Raw genomic sequence first — 20,555 nt, 5'->3', positions numbered from 1 at the left:
GAGTTCACTAAGTCCTATAATTACCGAGGTTTAATTTGTATGTGGTGTGCAGGCTTGGTCCTAACACAGCTTCTGTGCCTCTTAACCACATTATTTGATCTCAAAGAGCACAAGATCAGAGCCTCTGATACATATATGAAGACAAAACTAGAGACAGGATCAAAGGCTCAAATTTGTATCTGTCTGATGTTTGACGGTCTTTGACACGAGCTGTTTACCGCTGGACACAAATGCTCTCTGATATGAAAATCAGCAATTAATAGAGAGAGAAAGTGAGGGGGGTTAGGAAGGGATTTGGATTCAATGACTTCGTCACATAATTGGAATATATGAAGTTGAAGCACCATAAGCGGATTTGAAGTCGGAGCAGTTCACAGCAGTAATGACAAAACAATACTGCAGCATAAATAACAGCAGCGAGTTTAAGTCATACCATCATACTTTGTGTTCATAATTTTATGTTCCTTTGGCATCCGTTAGGCAATACAGTTTTAACCCTTTGAAACCTGGATCAATATCACTTTTCCTGTGCTGCAGTCATTAAACATTTTAACCCTGAACAAATAAGTTTGAGTTCTTTTGTAAACTTGAGAAAAAGGCAAGCAGCAAAGTAGCAAGAAATTTCCTGCAAAATTCAAGAAATGTTTAGATTTCGAAAATTATTTTAATAAAAGAGAACAGAGAAAAATAGTTATAACTGACATAATAAGACACCAATTTATCTATTTTTTCATCTTTTTTGTGGTAATTTTCTTGCACTTTTTCCTAATTTCTTGCTATTTTTGGGTAATTCCCTCTGAAGTTGTTTTCGAAAGAAATCAGGCCAGTTTGCCCAGATTTCAAAGAGTTAAATTCTTTGTTTAAAAAAACAAAAAACAAAAAAAAACAAGCAAAAACATTATAAATTATTCTGATTTTTTTCTGCCAAATTAGTATGTGTCTCAAGATTTTAACAATGACCACTGTAGGCCTTAAATTATTAATTTGGCCTTAAAATGTGACTGTTTCTTAGATGTGTTTCAGCTCTCTAGAAAGACAATGCTCAGAGGCTACGGTAACAGAGGCCGGTGGAATGTAAATGAATAGTGTTGGCCTCACTTCAGATCTGTAAAGTCCGTAATCAATATGAGATTAACCTAGATTAAGTGCATTTTGAATATTGAGTTTAGGTTTCATTTCAGAGCAGACTAAAAACAGTTTGATTTACCGACTAAGACTGCTGTGTGAATTCACAAAGAATGGATTGTGGCAACGAATAGAACCAATTGCCCATCAATGAACTGCTGTTTTTCTCCTTCTCAAGCTCTCATTCACAAAAGATATTTTAGTAATGATATAACAGTGCAAACACGGCCATAACGTTTTTCAGATGAGTGCCATTTTTTGCGTCTGATTGCAAGTATCCATTTGACAAAGTATTGTTGTTGTCTCTGCGGCAAGAACACAGGAGAACAACAACGGCAAAGCGAAAAAGACAACAAAAATTTTTAGACAGCGAGCTGCAGGTCCTGACCGATGAAGTGCAGAGACATTCCTCAAAACTTCGGGCAAAGAATTTAAATGTAACAGAGAGCGACCTTACTTAGGATTAAATATCCCAGTCTGTCAGTGCTGTCGTTGTTTTCCATGCACACCCTCAGACTGTAAATGTAGATGCATGTGACGCCCCTTACAGGTGCATTTTATAATAATTTCACTGTAGCTGCATGTGGCTGTTGATCTTTGTGAATTTGACTTATTTTGAAGTGAGGCTCATTTGCATAGAAAGGGGCAAATGTTTTGCCAAATTTATGCATGTTAACAAATGTAAATCCATGCAAATAGCACAGGAGCGCCAAAACACCGTTTGCTTGGCAGCGCAGTTATGGGTGTGTTTCACTCTTTGCGGGTGCTTTGAGAATTACGCGTTTTTTCTTTGTCTTATTTGTGCAGGTTTAGCAGCCACAATGTTTTTGTGAATTTGCCCCTGAGAGGGAATCAAAAAATGCTAATGCAGAACATCATTCATCAAACTGCTTCTCCAGCTGTAACAAACCAAAACACTCCCTCCACGCTGTCTTGTTTTGCCTCATTATTGCTTTCTTCACTTTTTCTAGTCCTGTCTGTAAACATTCTCACCAACTGCTTCCCATTTTTTCTCTAACTAAACCACTCATCCCTTCTCTTTTTTTTCCACCGTCCTCCTCTATCCCCCCTCCCTTTGTCAGATGATCGACATGATGTATTTTGTGATCATCATGTTGGTGGTGCTGATGAGTTTTGGGGTGGCCCGTCAGGCCATCCTTAACCCTAATGAAGACCCGTCCTGGATGCTAGCCAGAAACATCTTCTTCATGCCTTACTGGATGATCTACGGAGAGGTGTTTGCTGACCAGATTGACCGTAAGTTCAGGGCCAGAGTGTCAGAGCTTTTGAATACATTTTTGTTAATTTGGGGGAGAATAGTTCCTCACTCTTAAAAGAGATGGAAGCAATGTGACTGAACCTATCTTAGTGCAGAATTATATTCAATTTTCAGTCATTCCTTCACAGGTCACTGGAAGATATGCTTTATAACACATGCATATTAAAACTCTACACTACATGACGAATTGCATCATATTGATAACAGGGAGCACATTTTTTCTCCTACAACACCATATTTACAGAATCTTTTTATGAGGACATTAATTTTTACTGTCAGTTTGTCCTGATCGTTTTTGTCTCTACATTATTTTATATCATGCAGACAAAGTGACTCAATAAAGTGTCTGTGAGAGTGAGAGTGCGTTCGTGTGCTGCCCTGTTGTCTTTTTGTGTGGTTGTGTATATGATGGTGTGTACAGGAGTGTGAGGCGTGGCCCAAAGAGAAGAGATCTGAAATAATGTTTTCATTCTTTGTTTCAGATTTGCATAGTAGGAAGTTACAGCACAGGCTGAATGAAAAACTCTGGCTGGTCGAAAATTACTTTCGCACTCAAGGAACCTGGCGTAGTAGCTGTGGTACATCCCACATTGCCCAGTGCAGTCAAAACAACAGTAAATCAATAAATATATAGACCTCAATTTTATCACATGTACCTATCCCACCTCTCCATCATCCTCACATTACCATGTCATGCCCACTCCTACCACTAGAGGCCACTTGAGACTAAAATGTGCATGCGGCTCCACACGCTCTAAGGTTAAAGTTGCCCTCATTTGTTTCGCATCTTGGGTCAGCTACTGCATCTAAAACAGCATTTTTTTTCAACGCCACAAGCTTGTTTAAGGTAATTTGAAGTGTACCACAGCCTGATTGAATGTGGCTGCCTGTCTTCTCCAAATCTTTGATTGACTATCGAGCAGCTTGACCTAAGGCTTTATTTTGTAAGCAACTTTACCCTGACTAATTTTGGCACTGGCTGGCAAATGGCACTGTTACATGGCAGAAGCACTTCTCAGATGTGCTCTAATATTCAGTTGTCACATCAAGAGGAACTATCAAAGTTTGATATCCCCTTGATGTTTCTTCCACTCCTTTTGTTCCTTGACTTTCGATGAATTTCATTTGAAGAAGTGACCCTGCCATGTTAACACCGTCTGTCACATAAACCATATCACCCTCCCTTTTTTACGCTGGCTCAGCTTCTCACTGGAGCAATTGCAACATTGCCAAAATATTTCTCTCAACAAAGCCAACATTTAATAGAAGTAAGCATTAAAGTTTACATATGAATATCACACCATGCAAGAATAAAACATCCACACCAGAATATAATTATCAGCCACCTTTCATCATCTGTAACCTGTTTTTTCACGTGGTTCAGTTGTCAGAGTTTTTAAATCCAAATTTTTTGAAGGTGAAAATTTGTAAAAAAAAAAATAGAAAAATTACTTCAGTTCTCTGTCTTTGGGCTGCATTGTGTGAAACAATTGAACATCAAGCAACGATGAGCATGACTAGAATGGATCTCAAAGGCAAACAAACCCAGAACAAATGCTGAATGTTCCCCAGATAAGCCGCAGCAACTGAACCATCACAGATGGAAAAAACACACTATGTATCCGAAATACATTCCAAATGATTCACAGCAAACGACCATTGCTGAATGAAGCGATGGCACACATATGTGACAATATATTTTAAACATCCACTGCATGTTTAAATATATTGGGAACACAAGTTGTGATGAGACGTGATGAATGTATTTTATTTTGTTTTCAGATGCACATTTCTGAACATTAGCCCCTATCATTATAGTGTCCACTCTTTCCAGTGCCCTCTTTAAGAAGCATAAAGATAAATTATGCTTCTTGTTTGTTTGCAAAATATGTAGTTAAACATTTTGTTTGGTATTTTCGGTTCTGCTTGTCTCTTTGTTTGTTATTGTTGTGTTGTAGCTCAGTGTACAGTATGTGCTTAAATGTTTTATGTTTTAATTTGCTTTGGTTTTATTATAAGGTTATTTTTTTTTTACTGTATACTTTGTCTTCTGTTTTGTCATGCGTTTGCATGTCTTTCTAATTTGTTGTGCATCTACAAATTTCTTCTAAAACATTATTCTAAATATTATTTCATCATTATGGATTTAAGTCTCTTTTGAGAGAGAAAGTTTACTTTGTTTTAACTTGTTTGTGTGTGTACTTCTTTTGTGGCGGTATGCAGCCCCCTGTGGGCAGAACATCACCACAGACGATGGGGTGGTGGTGGCCCTGCCTCCCTGTAAGACGGGTGCCTGGATTGTCCCAGCCATCATGGCCTGCTATCTGCTGGTGGCCAACATACTGCTGGTCAACCTACTCATAGCTGTGTTCAAGTACGTAAACTCTTCAATATGTTTACATTTTCCTCCTATAACAAACTGTAGACACTGCGCTGCTTCGCAGGCCGCTCAGGAACTGATACACCCTCCTGTAATCTTGCTGCCAAAGTAGGCAGCAAGATTACAGAAGTGATTTCTCTCTGTCGACACTCCATCCCTGCTCCGACATGCCTTTCTGACATTTCACCAGGGTGTATATGAAAGTATTACTTTAAAAAAATGTAAAAGCTGAGCTGCCGGTGACAGAACTCATTGTGCCATGTACGTCAGTGTCTAGCTTAAAATGCTGTTTTTTTAATATGCAATTAATCTACTCAGACAAGTCATGCTGGTTTTAATACTTATGGTCCATTAAATAATGAATTGATAGGGAATAAGTGCCCTTCCTGCTGAAAGACCCAATGGAACTTGTTAAAACCAAAACATCAGTGGGCTGAGCAGAGATGATGTGTCTAATAAAATCATGTTGCTAATAAACTGCTTTTGTAGTCCGAAAAGTTATCTCAAGGTAAATCCATACGTGGCAGCATTCCCAAACAGGGTCAGAAGCACTTTTCTTTTTTACGACTTATGTAAAGTTATCCCCACCACCATCTTTCTCTTAGCTTAGTTATCTTCCACTAGTAGAGACTGACCTTTGGTGGTGCATGCTGTGCACTACAATACATCACCTCAATACGTAATATTTCTGAATCAGTTTGACCCTTTGAAACTTGGATCGACATCGGGTTCTATGTTTTTGTAGGTGCTAATTTTCAGGTAATTTTCTTTTAATTTGGTAATACTTTTTACTAATTTATTCCTAATTTCTGGGTCATTCCTTCTTACGTTGCTCATTGCTTTCTTACCATGTTTTTGAACAAATTAGGCCAATTTTCCCATGTTTCAAAGAGTTAATAAAAAGAGGGGCATCTTTAGTGTTAATGGATTTGAAATCATACTGTCAGTATTTCTTAAAACACTGGTATACCTTAATATCGCCCAAGCCTTATTAAGAAACAGATGTTATTGAATCACAGATAGGACACACAAACATTTTTAGTTAACATCCTTTATAATGAAAAACAAATGCCAGGGTTTTTAACTATTTCAAATGGCAACATTTCTTTTGATATGAAATATGCCAGTGCTTGCAAGGTTTTCTTAATGTTGGTGTATATGCCGCAGAGTCTATTTCTGCAGAGTCTCTTTAATTGTTGAATATAAAATTGTATGTTGTCCAATCCCTTTCAGTATCTAATTACTGTTATTTTAAACAAAGTAGACATAAATGTCTTTTAGACTTTATTTGGGATTCGTCTGTGTATCTGTGAGAGAAAAACAGAAATGACAGAAATGAGGCTGGCAGCAAATTGTATTAACAGGATAGGATGGTGCTTCGTCCGCAGAGACGTGATCATGCTCACAATCTGTTATTGTGTTTTGGAATAATCCGTGTGGAGAGAATAATCATCATCCTCTCTATATTTGTCAGGCTAATTGCCAAAAAGTGCACCATAGACAAAATAGCTTGTTTAATCTCATCACACTTTAAGGCAACCATGTATTGTGCAAGCATTTGCATTCATTTCTCTCTCCATATACTTTCTGGGTCCAAACTTTGGTCTGTCTACTATTTGAAATGGTTATGATCTTTGTCGTGCCACCGATGACTTGATTCCGTTTATTTTAGCTTGCAGTGGATGTAACGTTTCTTGGTTGGTGTGGCATGCTGTCTGTTATTGTCTGTCATCATAGTAACACATTCTTCGAGGTGAAGTCCATCTCCAACCAGGTTTGGAAGTTCCAGCGATATCAGCTCATTATGACCTTCCACGAGCGCCCAGTCCTTCCTCCACCCCTCATCATCTTCAGCCACATCACTATGGTCCTCAAGCACCTGTGTTGTCGCTGGCGCAAGCATGACGATGATGAGAGAGACTATGGACTGAGTGAGTGGCGAAAAGACATTATTCTACTATGAATCAAATGGTTAAATATGGCACTGTGACTTAATCCCTTCCTCAAACTCTTTCATCCACAGAACTTTTCATCACAGAGGATGAGCTAAAGAAGGTCCATGACTTTGAGGAGCAATGCATAGAAGAGTACTTCAGAGAGAAAGATGACCGATTCCACTCCTCAAATGATGAGAGGATCAGAGTCACTTCTGAAAGGTCGGACATAGCTACACAGAAAACTTGTCTGTGTTATAGTGCACATTTCAAACACATGCTGCAATTTTCTCATAACACAACAGAGGTGAGATACAAAATACAAAAAAAAATATCCAGCTGAAATGCTTTAATTTCTGGTGTGTTTCTCCAGTGCTTTTAAAGGGATAGTTTAGATTTTTTTCAAGTGGGGTTGAATGAAGTCCTTATCCATAGACAGAGTTTTCTTCAGCTGACACACCCCAAGTTTGGAGAAGCAGCAGGAGTTTGACATGGAAGCAAAGCAATGCACTGCTGTGGATGGGGGCTGTAACAAAAAAAATTTAAGCCACTTTAAAAAGTCCCACCTAAAAAAACAATATCAGTGTGAGTGTGCGCTATATTGAAAGTATTTTTACTACTCAACCTTAATGTCAGACTGTATTTTCCATTCCATTTTCATCATCTTTTTAAAGCCAAACACCATTGACAAAAACAGTGATTTAACATTGCTGAACACACTATCTGCTAGTCGACCACTGCATCGAACAGTCATTTTGATTGTGTTATTGTGTGATTTAGATGTTTAAAAGGGATAGCTGGGGATCATCAAAGTCAAATAATAACACAAACTAACTGACCAATCAAAGCAGCGGTAGACCAGCAGCTCCTGTATTCAGCAAGCTAAAATTGCTGTTTTTCTTAATGGAGTCTGGTGGCTTTGATGACAGCATAGATGTGGAATTAAAGCAGTTAATGGCTTCCCTGTCGAAAACAGGCTGTAAAGCGGTGAAAATACTGTCAATATAAAGCACACAAACGGATATTGATTTTTTTTAGGTGGGTCTATTTAAGTTTGCTAAATAATGTCTTGTTGCTGACCCTCATCCACAGCAGTACAGCAGCTTAGCTTCCATGTCAGATTTCAGCCTGCTTCTCCAAACTGAGAGGTTATCGACTCACATCTACTGTACTATGTATTATTATGTATGACTATGGGTAAGTACGCCTTAAAACCCCACTTAAGAAAAAACAGAACTTTCCCTTTCATGTCCTTTCTTTCCTTTCTTCTTTTCTCTACCAGGGTGGAGAATATGGCAATGCGTCTGGAAGAAGTCAATGAAAGGGAACACTTTATGAAGGCCTCCCTGCAGACTGTTGACATTCGTCTGGCCCAAATGGAGGAACTGATTGGTCGAATTGCCGTAGCACTGGAGCGCGTCACAGGTGTCGAACGTGGTGAGGTCAACAAAGTACGTTCCCGGACTTCATCTGACTGCACAGACTCTGCATACATTCTCCGTCAGGGTGAGTGCCCTGATGCAGCATACATCCTGCGTCAAAGCAGCTTTAACAGCACAGAAGGAAACGCCTACCGTCTGCAGGAGGCGCTGGAGGGAACAGCTGAAGGCTCCATGTCCCCTCCTTCTCCTACTGGCATGGCCGCACGGACAAGGAGCCACTCATTTTATGTTGGTCGTGGTGGTGAACGTGCAAGTGGAGCTGAACGAGCTGAGAGCTTTTTCAAAGAACGCTCGCTCAGTCTCCATCGAGCAAACAGCTCACAATCAGTGTCCTCAGGTGCTGCCCCCAAGGAGTCTAAGCCCCTCCCCCTGGCAACGCTGTCGGTCTCCCAGCAGCACCGTCCATCATCATGCATTGATATCTATGTCTCAACTTCTGAGGAGGTGGGGCCTGCGGAGGTCTTTCTGGATCCTCTCCGAGTGGTCCCACCACTCCAGAGAGAGTGCTCCCTGCAGTCAGATATCATGGAGACGGTGCTGCCGGGAGGCCGGGACTTTGGCAGCACTGCCACCAGCGGTATGGGCGACAGGCACTCGGAGGGCGGGGCAGGCAGCAGCGGAACAGCTGGAGCCATGTTTGACGACAGTGCAGCTGCTGATTTGTCATTGTGCTCAGCCCACCTCTTACCAGACACCACTTTACCTCCTTGGGACATGGAACCATCCCCACCTCCCTCAGCAGGGCTGCTCGAGCGCTCCAAGAGCAGCCGCTACCTCTCTACAGCAGGCACATCGTTCCTGGATGAGCCCCCTCTGGTCAAGTCCCACAGCCTCATGTTCACACCAAGAGGCTGCTACAGTGGACTGGGGGCAGGAGTCCAGGTAAAAGCTGCAGAGTACACCAGCATCACAGACTGTATCGATACACGCTGTGTCTCAGCTCCGTACACTCCTGCAGAACGCTCAAACTCCCCCGGAGGATCCACCTCTTTCCCCTTTGATAAGCCGTCAGACATTGCTTCCTCTCATCCAGAGAGAGAGGCAGAGCTTAGCCACACAGAGTCTGATCCAGAGGACCCTGAGGACCTGATTCCAGCCCCTGATACCCCTCGTCTAGGGGGCCTTGGCGGGCCCAGTGGGGCCCCTCTCTGCTCCCCCTTCTCCAGGCTGGAGCGAGCAAACAGCTGCTCCTCAGACGACTCCCATCCTTCCCTCACGCTGGCCCCTCCGCACAGGAAGAGCCTGTCGGTGAGTGAGAGGATGGAGAGGGGACCGGGTCTGGGGGCAGACAGGGGGCCTGGGCCGGGGGGCCGGGGTCTGGCAGGAACCAGAAACCCCTTCCTCAGGAGTAAGTCTGGAGCACGGCCCGAAGCAGCCAAGACTGACAGCCTCTCAATGAGGAAGCTGGCCACTCCGTCGGCTTTCCGCAGCTTTGATAGACAAAACTACACGTGACAAGAGCACTGGTCAGCACACTCACACACTGATAGGACCAGGCAGGAAAACTGAAAGGGCCAAGGGTAAAAGTGAAAGCAGGGTGAAGCTGCCCAGAGATGCTGATCTGAACCAGATCTACAGTTTTTTCACTTATGTTTTAGGTTAGAAAAGGTGGTACAAGTTTATTGATAGTCAGTGCTGGTGGGATGGGCAACTTTACCCTGGATCAGGTGTTAGGAGGGAAAGGATGGGAGATGTAGGGGTCCTACTGTACACCAGTCAAAAACAAAGAGCTATGAATCTAGAGTAGTTTTTACCTCCTCTTGTAGCTAAGTAACTCTCAATGGGGTGTTATGGCAATGGAAGGTGTATTTGTACTGTATGTCTTCCATCCACCACCTTTACGTCAAGTAGACATCTGTCACTGTGTTACATCACATATCAATCACGTGAGTCAGAGAACGTGTACTGTTACTCCTAGCTGCATTATATGGTAGAAACTGTCAAGTCTGAGCAACAAAGAGAGGCGACGGAAAGAAAGAAAAAACAGCCACCTCATTTTGTAATTTTGTCTTAGCATAGAGCCATTAATGTCACTTTAAATACATTATCCTCTCTTCATATAATCCTAACTCCACTCTGTAAGAGCCCGGCACTAGCAAACAGAACGGAGCTAACATTTCTGACTGCTTCATGAAGGAATCAGTGACATGTTTGAAACCATTGGGAACTATTCCCTCTCTTGGTTGCACTGGAAATGATCGCTGTAAAATGGCAACAACTTACCTCTAGATACACAAATACACCTTTCAAATAATCAATATTTATCTCTTTTTTCAAAGTATATCAGATTTGCCTTTTATCGTCTTGTGTTTTTGTCACATAATTTATCTACTTAACTGCTCTTTCAGTCCAGCTAGAAAAAGAAAGCAGTGTTTGAACGTACTCCAGTCAAAAGGTCATTACTCTATCACAAGTCACGGCTGTCAAGTGTCAGCAGTCTGTATCTGCAGTAAAAACTGGGTTTAGCCACGTGATAAAGACTGAAAAGCTAAATCAGGAAAAAGTGAGAAATAATGGGATATGAGATTAGCAGTCGACGACACGTAGTGTTTTACAACTGATGTTGAGGCATGAATCTATAACAGGAAAATGAGAATAGATGGGATTAATCAAGTGCATGTTGACATTCACATGCATATTTACATGTCTACACACACACACACACACATACTGTCAATCTTTCATAACACTAGGATATAAACTGAAGTTCAGACCTGATCCCTGAGAGCTTTAACAAGTGCAATTGCAAAAAATGGGGACAAGAGGGCGCTAAAAGCCTATTTCCGAAGCAATGCTTGCTGGGTGAACCTGATGTGAACCTTCTTTGCCTGCACCTGACACCAAAAATCCTTAAACTCTCTAGTAGCCCAGCCCACCTTCTTCAGGTTTTGGCAGTGGCATTATGTTGCAATGGTTTTACATCCACCTACGCCTAATGGATCCGTCCTTCATCTTCTCCATAACTGTCATTCATTTGCTTTTCTCCTTTATTTTGTTAATTGCATTTAAAGCCAGGCACTGCAAAAGGAGACTTTAAGAAAAAGCAATTACCTGATGACTAAGCCCGTCATAAAACATGAACAGAGTTCCGTAAGAAAGAGGTACTTTATGAATTTATCTTTAAAAAAAAAGAAAGCTTGAAATGAGCTGTCAAGTATATGCATATGAGAAAGATTTGCATTTTAAGTGACATGGAGGAGGAAACATGGGGTTATTATTATTAAAAGATGAAAGCCAGATCAGTGTTTTAAAAAGTTATCTTTTTTTATTCTAATGGGAAAAAAGGGAGGAAGACGCCCTTCTCTGATGGCTTTGTAAAGATAAGATTAGGTAAAATTAATAGAATTCTTACTGATTTTTTATGTTTGTTTTATATTTCCTCACTATTACAATTCAGTTTAATCATGTTGCATTTATTTTGAGATTGATTATATTTATTGACATTTCCTTGCTCATTATCGACGATTACAGTAAATGCCTGTTTGAATTACGAAATCAATATTTATATCTTCTCAGTGATATTTTTGTCGAATTTTAAGTATTTTCTAATTAAGCTTTTAAATTTAATAAAAAGATGACCATCGACATGCACTAAATGCTGATGTATTATATTATTTATTAAATATAGAATTGTCTGATATACTGTACATTTCAATCATATTTAAAGTATTTAAAGTAGTTTTTATTGTATGTTTTATCAAGCAGCTTCTGAGAATTTTCTAATGTAAAATTGTCGTGGCAATACATGGTTGCCAGTATACCAAACTTAGGGTGCCTTTTGGGCATGGATGGAATATGTGGGACCTGAAGTGATTCAGAAATCTGTGAATTTTTTTTGTCCCCCCCAGTCATAGATCCTCAAATATCTGTGATTGCTTTCAACATGTGGCTTTCGCATACACTCACAGATCTTTGTTGTTCTCTTTAAACCCATCTGATGTACAGAGTGGGGGATGTTGTTATTGGTAGACTGTATCATTGCTCATCTGGACATTAAAATCCACCAAAACACATAGAAAAATTTTGTTGAGAGCAACAGTTTCATGAAGAAAATAATGTGTTTGCACATGAAACTTGACGATAGCATGAATTTGTACAGTTTGACTTCTCTCTGTATCACAACCCAGTCTGTTTGATGATCCAAACTGTTCATACGCCTACTAGCTCTGAGCCAAACCCTTAACCTTAAAGGGGCTCTCCAGTGATTTAGTACTGCTAAAGTTGGGGGACTTTCTGAAGACAGACTGTTAGTCCTCAATATGGATCCTACATTTCCCATGGTGCAACTCAATAGCATCTTTTTATAGACTGACTGTTAAATCATTTCATCTTACAAACTCATTGTCCCTGGTTAGTAACACAGGTTGTCTATGAAATATTTAAAGTTTCAAACCTAACTGAAATTAACCCTGATGACATCATCAGGGTTACTTTTGGAAGCCCATTTTACAAATTTCATAATGGGCAGTTATTACACCTTGACGTTCTTTGTAAAAAGTACGATTGCAGAATGAGGGGGACAGAGTTTCATTGCCTTAAAGCTGGCAGCGGAGGAAGTAACAGCACGAAATCAAGGTCTGTGTAAAAGGTAAAGCTGGCCAGACAGGACCATGGACAGGACAGGTGTGACATTTCGACAACATGTTATGTGTGCAGAGATTTAAAAATCAGCCACTAGCTGTTAACTGCTATTCACGCAAGACCAGCAACCGAAAATAACTGCAATTTGGGGTAAAGATGAGGCCGGGCAGCTCCCTACCTTCTAAAAAAAAGAACAAGATCAGCTAACAGGAATGGTAAATTACTTTTATTGCCATGTCATGTCACTATTATTATTTAGAAAGCGGTGACGCTGCGTAAGTCATGTCACACTTGCTCACAAAGCTAATGCCGTTGTGTCACGTCACACCTGTCATGCCTCTTTTGCTTCCGCGATGCTGGTATGCTGTCTAAAATCACACACTTGGGCAGTGTGATACCGCTGCTGTTAGTTTCTTTGTAAAAAAGCAAAGGTGATGTGATGAAGGGACTTTCTAGTCGCTCATCAGCATATCCATGTAAAAAAGGCTTTAGACTTCAGCAAGCCCTCTCCAGAGCTACAAAATACATACAACTGTGTTCATAGGCGGAATAGTTAACTAAAATTGGTGGAGTGCTCCTTTAACCCAGCAATTACAACTCTGTCATTGTGGACACATGCTCAGTATGGATCATGTGGGTTGGACAGATCAGGAAGTAACACACTTAAAATACCTATAAGATGACAAATGGAATGTTGTAGCCCGTTGGTACAAACAAAGGATCACATTTACAGTCAACAAATACGTAGTATTGTATGTTTAAGAGAGAAAGGTTGACCCCAAGTCAATGCTCAGGGACAACATTACCCCAGTGATGCAAGGTAGCAAGTTTATCATGGTGGAAAGAAAGAAAGAGATAGAGATTTGGATTTGTCTGCAGTAGAAGGCTTCCAATATAATCACTGTGCTTTAGGAGTCGAACCCAGAGTCTTCGGGGATTGTAGGGACATTCTTTTGTGTCTTATGTCTTCAGAAATGGCAATAGAATATGAATATGAATGTCTTCATACTCGATTGACTGACTTTTTTGATCCACAGGAGTTTGACTTCTTAACAACTGCATATTGTTTGAGAGGGCTTTGGTCCCTTATAGTTGAACCAAACCAAACCTTGCCAAACCAAATGAAAACGAGCTGAGTCGTGCTCTGCTGAGGTGTTGTCTACACAGCTGTGGCGGACAGGGGTTAACCAAGCAAAGGTCGTACAGCCCAACTCAGTTATGCATGGCTAACCATGAAAACAGAACTGTGTCAGACAGAACGTTTAGACCCTCCTATTTGACCTACTGTGACGAGAAATGAAAATAGTCCCTTTTAAATTTCTTTATCCTTACAGTAAGGAATATGAGATAACATATGTGTCCATGGCACTTCTTAAATCGTGTGTACATGATTCTATAAATGGTTTTGTGGTATGTTGACATGGCGGGACAGTACTGATAGGAAGCGTGCGTATGTGTGTATGTGCGTGTACATTGACTGTGTGTGAACCTGGACATATAGATGACACCAGTGACAGGGAGGCATGCCAACACAACACAACCCGACAGAATCTCAATGTACAGTATTTTTTAAATATTTTCCTATACTGTATCTCATGAGCATATGATGATTATCAGCTTCCCTCCTATGGCGACCTGTGATTCATAACCTAAAGAGAGTTCCACGCACGTTTTTTTCTGCAATAATTGCTGATGTGCTTCTACAACTGAAAGGGACTTAACCCCCTACTGGTCACACTTTATTTAATATCCTTCAAATGCATGCAGCTCTTCCACTCAGAGTGTACAGAGACGACCTGTAAAGACGACAGAGAGAGAGATATATAGAGAGATTATAATATGAAATCAAAGTAGTGAGTATTTGGATGCAAATACAAATCTGTATTCTTCAATGTGAATAGGATCATGTCTGGCATGCATTGTTAAATAAAAAATTAAATAGATTGGTACTTCATGTCTCGCCTGTTTTTACTTCACTTAATCAGACGACAAAAAGAACGATGTTCAGATGTGAGAGGTAGTGAGCATGTCTAGTCAGTTTCCAAGTTACATTAATGACAAAAAGGCAAACAGAGGGGTGTCTCAGATACACACTCATACACAGAGAAAAGGGCTCATCATTCTGCTTATTGCCTATTGGACTAAACATCAGGGAAGCATTTCTGTGACTCCTTTTAAGTGAGCAACAAATTGGGGCCACGAGCTGTCAGCCTCAACGTTGTAGAACTCATAAAACATCTAGTGTGTCGACCATCGACTAATGAGGCACATAACACAAGCTGTTCTGCAGTTCAGGCAGGACATCAGGCCCCCATTGCCTCGCTGACTGCTTGTAAGATGAGTGTGACAGGTGCAGCTTGGTAGTCTGTCATTTTTAAAACTTGTCCCACTGCCATGAGGCACAAACACAACTTTGAGTTAGTCCCATAACAAAAAAAAAATGTGTGGTAAAAATATGCAATTTGTGTAATTTATATCTAACTATTTTTCCGATACAATTAACACCTTTTATACCACATTCTCTGGTAATGATTGTTTATACAGGTCACATTTTACAGCACGTATACTTTTAAAGTCTGTGTAAAACAACCCTCTGTGCGTCAGTGCACACACTGAAAGTCATCATTTCTGCATTTATGTCTTTCTGTTTCATTCTGCCTTGTGAACACGATAACATTACCATCTGCACTACAATACAATCCATGCAAAAGCCCTGTAATGAATGTTTTCCTTTGTAAAGCTTACAATGTTCAATGTTTGTTGATACCATGCTTAAAAGATGCTGAGTCACTTTTAAGGTAATTTTGAAAGGCCATGCTTTATTATGTTGTTTTGATTGATTGACTGATATGATTGTATTGATTTTTGTTTGGACAGGTAACAGTAACTGCCATAAAGTTTTCACAGGTCTCCATGCTGCTTTCTACTGTTTACAAACCTGCTGTTCAGCCTGTCCACAGGGCCGAATGTGACACACTGAAAAATAATACCAAACACAGGAAGGCATACTCATCTGCGGCAGAGCTTTGTACACTGCTCTGCTCTACTGGCAATGGGAAAGGAGTGTATTGCTCATTTTTTAGCAGGTTTACCCATGTTTAAAAAAATGTGTACACATGCTAATTCTGGTGGAAAAAGGGTATTAGGTAACGAACATTTACAGTTTCTCTTCCATGGAGTCTGCCATGTTATTGCTGGCTCTAGATTTTGCCATTCACATTTTTGCATCCACCAGCATAATTTCCCTGCATACTTGGCTCGCAAGAGAAATTTCACTTCTGTAGCCTCCCCACTAGATGCCACTAAATCCCACACACTGGACCTCTGAGTAAAAGCAGTAATAACACACCTAAAATATAGTAAAAGTCATGAATTCATTTTTCAATTTAAGTTGAACTACATACCAAAAATTACCTTAACTTTTTAAAGATTAAAGTAGGTCTACTCATTATGAAGAACACTCTCTCTGAGTATTAGGCTATACACTGTACTAAAACCTATATGATACTTTTGAATTATTATTGATGCATGGACTTGCACATAGCATTGTCATCATCTTTCTTCTGGGGCTAATTTAAACTACTTGGAAAAATTAATTAAAAGACATGAGCTGATCATATGTAGTGTGTATATATCAAATAACCAGCGACTATGGCTGTTATGTACTAATATTAAAGATACAGTTTTTACCTCTGACATGTGGTAATGATAAAGTATAATAGCGTATCTTGGAAATACCACCATCACTGCATGTACGTTGCCTGTGATTTATCCCTGTACGTTGCCTGTGATTTATCCCTGTATGATTACTTTGTTGTTCCCTTTTTCTGTTTTAGTGACTTTGCAGCAGCCGCAGGGTTGTTAACCCTGTGTTGGCTCCTCGCCGCCCTGTTGTGTGTTCTGTCGTCACTGCGCAGCAGCACTGCACCCTGTTCCTCTCTGCATGAATCCACGGTCTGCAATGACAGAGGAGGAAACTGAACAAGGACTTCCAGTCTGTCCGCCTGTGGTCTGCTGGTGTTGGTGAGAGTTTTTCATATAAGGGTGCGGGTGGTGCGTCAGTTCCTACTCGGCACGTGGAGGGGAACGTTCTGTACTAAGATTGCGCACGTGCCCACCTTCTTTTCTCTGTTACAGCACGCGCATGCACACTCAAAAACAACTTTGACACAATCAGTATTTCGTGTCAACACATCAACCTGACCCAGATGCGCCGTGCACTCTTGAACTCTTGCACTTTTGTGAGAAGGGAAGCGGGGAGCAGCAAAAGCAACAGCAGCAGAGGCGCCTCCTCCTTCAGAGAAATGTTTACAGCTCTGCTGGAGGAGGAGTTGGAGGAAGGCTGTAGGCTATACGCGTCCGGCCAAGTCCCCCTTTTCAACCTAATTTTATTCCTGGAAAGTTGGGGGTTCTGCCAGTGAGTCGAGTTAAGTGGAGGTGGAGTTACTTTGCGGGACAACTTGGGAAAAGGGCGATGAGTTCCTGCAGTGTTTGGAGTTAAAATAGGAACTTTGCGTTATTACTGCTGCGGTCTTCTTGAACTGTTCCTTCTGCACATGCGGTTTCTCATATCGTGTGAGCACTAGACATTTTATTTATTAAGGGATCACGATAAATGTGCTGTTAGGCAGTGAGTCACTACTGCATTGCAGACAGGATCCTTGTCTGAAGAGTTTGCAGTTGTTCAAAAGAGGTGTGGTACTTTTCTCTGCCAGTTGTGAAATATTGCTACAGTGTGACCAACCAACCCTTAAAAATGTGTACAATGAATAGTATAATGGCTACGTCAGCATACAGCAAGATGTGCCTTAGAGAGAAGCACAGGGGCGTTTGAGGACAAAAGCAGGAAAACACCTCTGTGTTGATGTCTAAGCTCCTTTCTTCTCACATAACAGCCCCAGGGAAGAGCATGTCTCCTGCTGCCAAGGAAAAATTGTTCAGAGGCAGCATTGCTCAATCCCAGCAACCCCACTACTCAGAGAGTTTTTCTAGGAATTTTACCCATGAATGAATCACCCATGGCACTCCCTTGTTTTTTTTAAGCCGAGTGTCTTGTTACACTTCCAAACGGACTGGCTACATTATAGTGTATCTTGCAGAGTAACCCTTATACTCTGTATATATAGGCCACATCTCTTAGCACTTCTCATGAGTCTGGACAGGCAATGCAGGGGACACGTCCCTCTCAAAGTTTAGAACATGTGCATTTGTTGCCCCCAATGAATGCATGAAAGTAGCAGAGGATTTTTATTTAAAAAGAAAAAAAATAAAATAATAGGGACAGCTGTTGCATAAAATTCAGCAGGCTATTCATTGTTTTTATGCTCAAAGTTTGCAAGCAGAGGACTCAATCCTTTCTTTTCATATGTAACACCCCCACGCCCCATGAAACCAACACCCTTTACCATGCTTGATGACTCTGTCCTCAACTGTAAGTTTTCCTTACAACAAAAAGGTATCTATAATAGCTCAGCCTATTTATTAAAATATCTCCACACCAAACTTTATTTTTCAAATTCAAATAAATCACCAACAACAATTCCTATAAACCCCACTTTTTAATGTATTATAAACTCTGATAAGGCATTACAACGCATGGTATCCACAGTCCTATATCTATTTATATGAACCCTGTTTTCCATATAAGGCTACAGGTTATAATGAGCACACATTTGCTTCTTGTAACCATATTGAAGGGACAGTGTTGTTATGGCCTGATGCTTCAGTGGCAACACAATGTCTACTTTAGGTCAAGTAATGTTCTACGAAACACAGGGTTCAAACAGGAGCATGATATGACCACCATACTATTTGTTGGTCCTGACACCAGACTCCTCTATAAAACCCTGGGTGAGAATGCAGCCGTCCATTCAAACTGCTGATGAACAGAGCAACCTGCTGAAAGCACATCTGTCATTAAAAGAGATGGCATGCTGCCTCGGCAGGATAAAGAAACACAGTATGCTGATGGCTCATACTTCACAAGATACAAAAAGTATCTTAGATCCATAGCAGAACTCATCCCACCTGTGTCTTCCCGTTTCAATTACACTGTGTCAAAAATAGGATACATATTTCATGCAGCCCAGTTGCCAGAAGAAAATCTTAGTATTGTACACTTCTTCAAGCACAGATACATTACATTCACATGTTTCATATGTTTCATATCAATGTTTCTAAAGTAACGTAGCTGGCCTAGTCATTGTGAGGTGGAGGGGATAGAGGATGGTGTGCCATCCTGGCCAAACTGCTGCCAACCAGCAGACCAATAAATAACAAAACCAACTGTGATTTAGCGAGTCATTGCTGTGTTTCCAGCAGCTAAGGTGCCAAACGTGGGTGTTTTGTAGCGACTCTTTGCTGTTTTACCTGCAGCTTTTAAAGCATTAAACATGGGTATTTGTTGCAATCTATCACTATTTTACCAGCGGCTTTCTAGGTACCAACTGTGGGTGTATGTATCGAACTCTTGCTGTTTAGCCAGCAGCTTTTTAGGCACCAAACATTGCTGTTTTTCATAATTTGGCTCCAAAACTGGGTGTTTTAAGCCAAAACATGGTTATTTCCTAACCATAAGCAATCGGTATTTGTGCCTGAACCTAACCAAGGGTTAACCACAGCATTGTTAAAATGTAAACTTTCAATATGCCTGCTACATAATAATGTGCAAATATAATGTATCCATGGTTTGCAGAAGCGGACATTGCCAACTTTTTTTTCCAGCAACTGGGTTTCTTGATGTGTCACTTTACACTAAATTCACGAATAGAACAAACCTTTCCTGTTTCCCCAAACAAACATCCATCTTTAAATATTAAATCCCCATGAACTGTATCTTGTAAGCATGTAACTTTACTTGAAGCAGATATTGAGCAATCAAAAAGACATTATGGCAAGCGCTAACCACACTCTCCACCAATACATAAACTACTATGATACTCATAAAACCCCATAACACTCAAGCAAAATAAGTAGAGCAACTGACGGTATGTGATACATGCCATTTTATGTCCTAATGTATTGTTATATTCATGTTTGTAAGGCTTTATGACTGTTATTAAACAAAATAATGCAATGGCGATGACCTCTTACTATGAGGATTCAAGTACTATGATGTGTTTTATATTTCTAAATGTATCTATAGTATACATTTCTACACACTATGCATACAGCACTGATAAGATGTATTTCTCAATTGCTCCTATTTTAGACATTACAGTGTTAGTGTGACTCTATACCATGTAATGACTTCACACAAAAACAAACTTTGTGAGAGAAATGGAGAGAAGGCTTTAACCACAATACCAGCCGACTGTCACTAGGTTAGGCTATATATCTAATCTAACTTTTTCACGTCAGTTATGTTCAGTTTCGTTCTTTGTCCCAGAGGGCAATTTGTGTTGCATAAGAGTTAAAAACATATGAAAAACACATTAAAGCACAAACAATATGACACAGAAACATACAACAGCAGACATCATTACAGGGTGACTTGTACCTATGTACACTAAAGCTCCACATGGGGCACATTAATAATCTCTTTCTTGCTGAGTTTGCAAGAAAGACAAAAAAAACTCTATTTTAAAGTGGTAACAGCACAGTGTCAAGTGAGGTTACAATGACAGTTAATAGTTCAAGTGTAGAGCTTTGGGGACAGATGAGGACTGCACTAATTTAGGATCGCACCATGGTTGTGAAACCGAGAAACAGTGAGACCTGTTCACAGCCATAATTTTATGGGCCACGGTGGCTGGGTTGGATTACATCTAAAAAACAAAACACATATATCTCTCTTTATGACACAGATTCATGTG

General features: G+C 40.5%; 1 protein-coding gene across 11 annotated transcripts in view; it reads left to right on the top strand.

The window, feature by feature from the left end:
• Positions 1–14,714, top strand: part of trpm3 (transient receptor potential cation channel, subfamily M, member 3) — a 166,733-nt gene extending 152,019 nt beyond the window's left edge. For 6 of the 11 annotated variants that reach the window (XM_088076921.1, XM_088076922.1, XM_042487953.2 and 3 more), the window contains 6 exons: positions 2,208–2,382; positions 2,887–3,018; positions 4,628–4,778; positions 6,522–6,715; positions 6,808–6,940; positions 8,001–14,714. In XM_088076921.1, coding sequence (XP_087933047.1) covers positions 2,208–2,382; positions 2,887–3,018; positions 4,628–4,778; positions 6,522–6,715; positions 6,808–6,940; positions 8,001–9,615 — 2,400 coding nt within the window. In that variant the 3' untranslated portion in view covers positions 9,616–14,714. The remainder of the gene's footprint in view (positions 1–2,207; positions 2,383–2,886; positions 3,019–4,627; positions 4,779–6,521; positions 6,716–6,807; positions 6,941–8,000) is intronic. The other 5 variants (XM_088076928.1, XM_088076926.1, XM_088076924.1 and 2 more) reach the window with 1 other exon arrangement.
• Positions 14,715–20,555: the final 5,841 nt, after the last annotated feature.

Source organism: Plectropomus leopardus, chromosome 4 (genome assembly GCF_026936395.1).
Source record: "Plectropomus leopardus strain MGB_pleo_1.0 chromosome 4, ASM2693639v1, whole genome shotgun sequence".
Classification (NCBI taxonomy): domain Eukaryota; kingdom Metazoa; phylum Chordata; class Actinopteri; order Perciformes; family Serranidae; genus Plectropomus; species Plectropomus leopardus.
The sequence above is the reverse complement of the archived record's forward strand: the minus strand, read 5'-3'. Positions and strand labels throughout refer to the sequence as shown.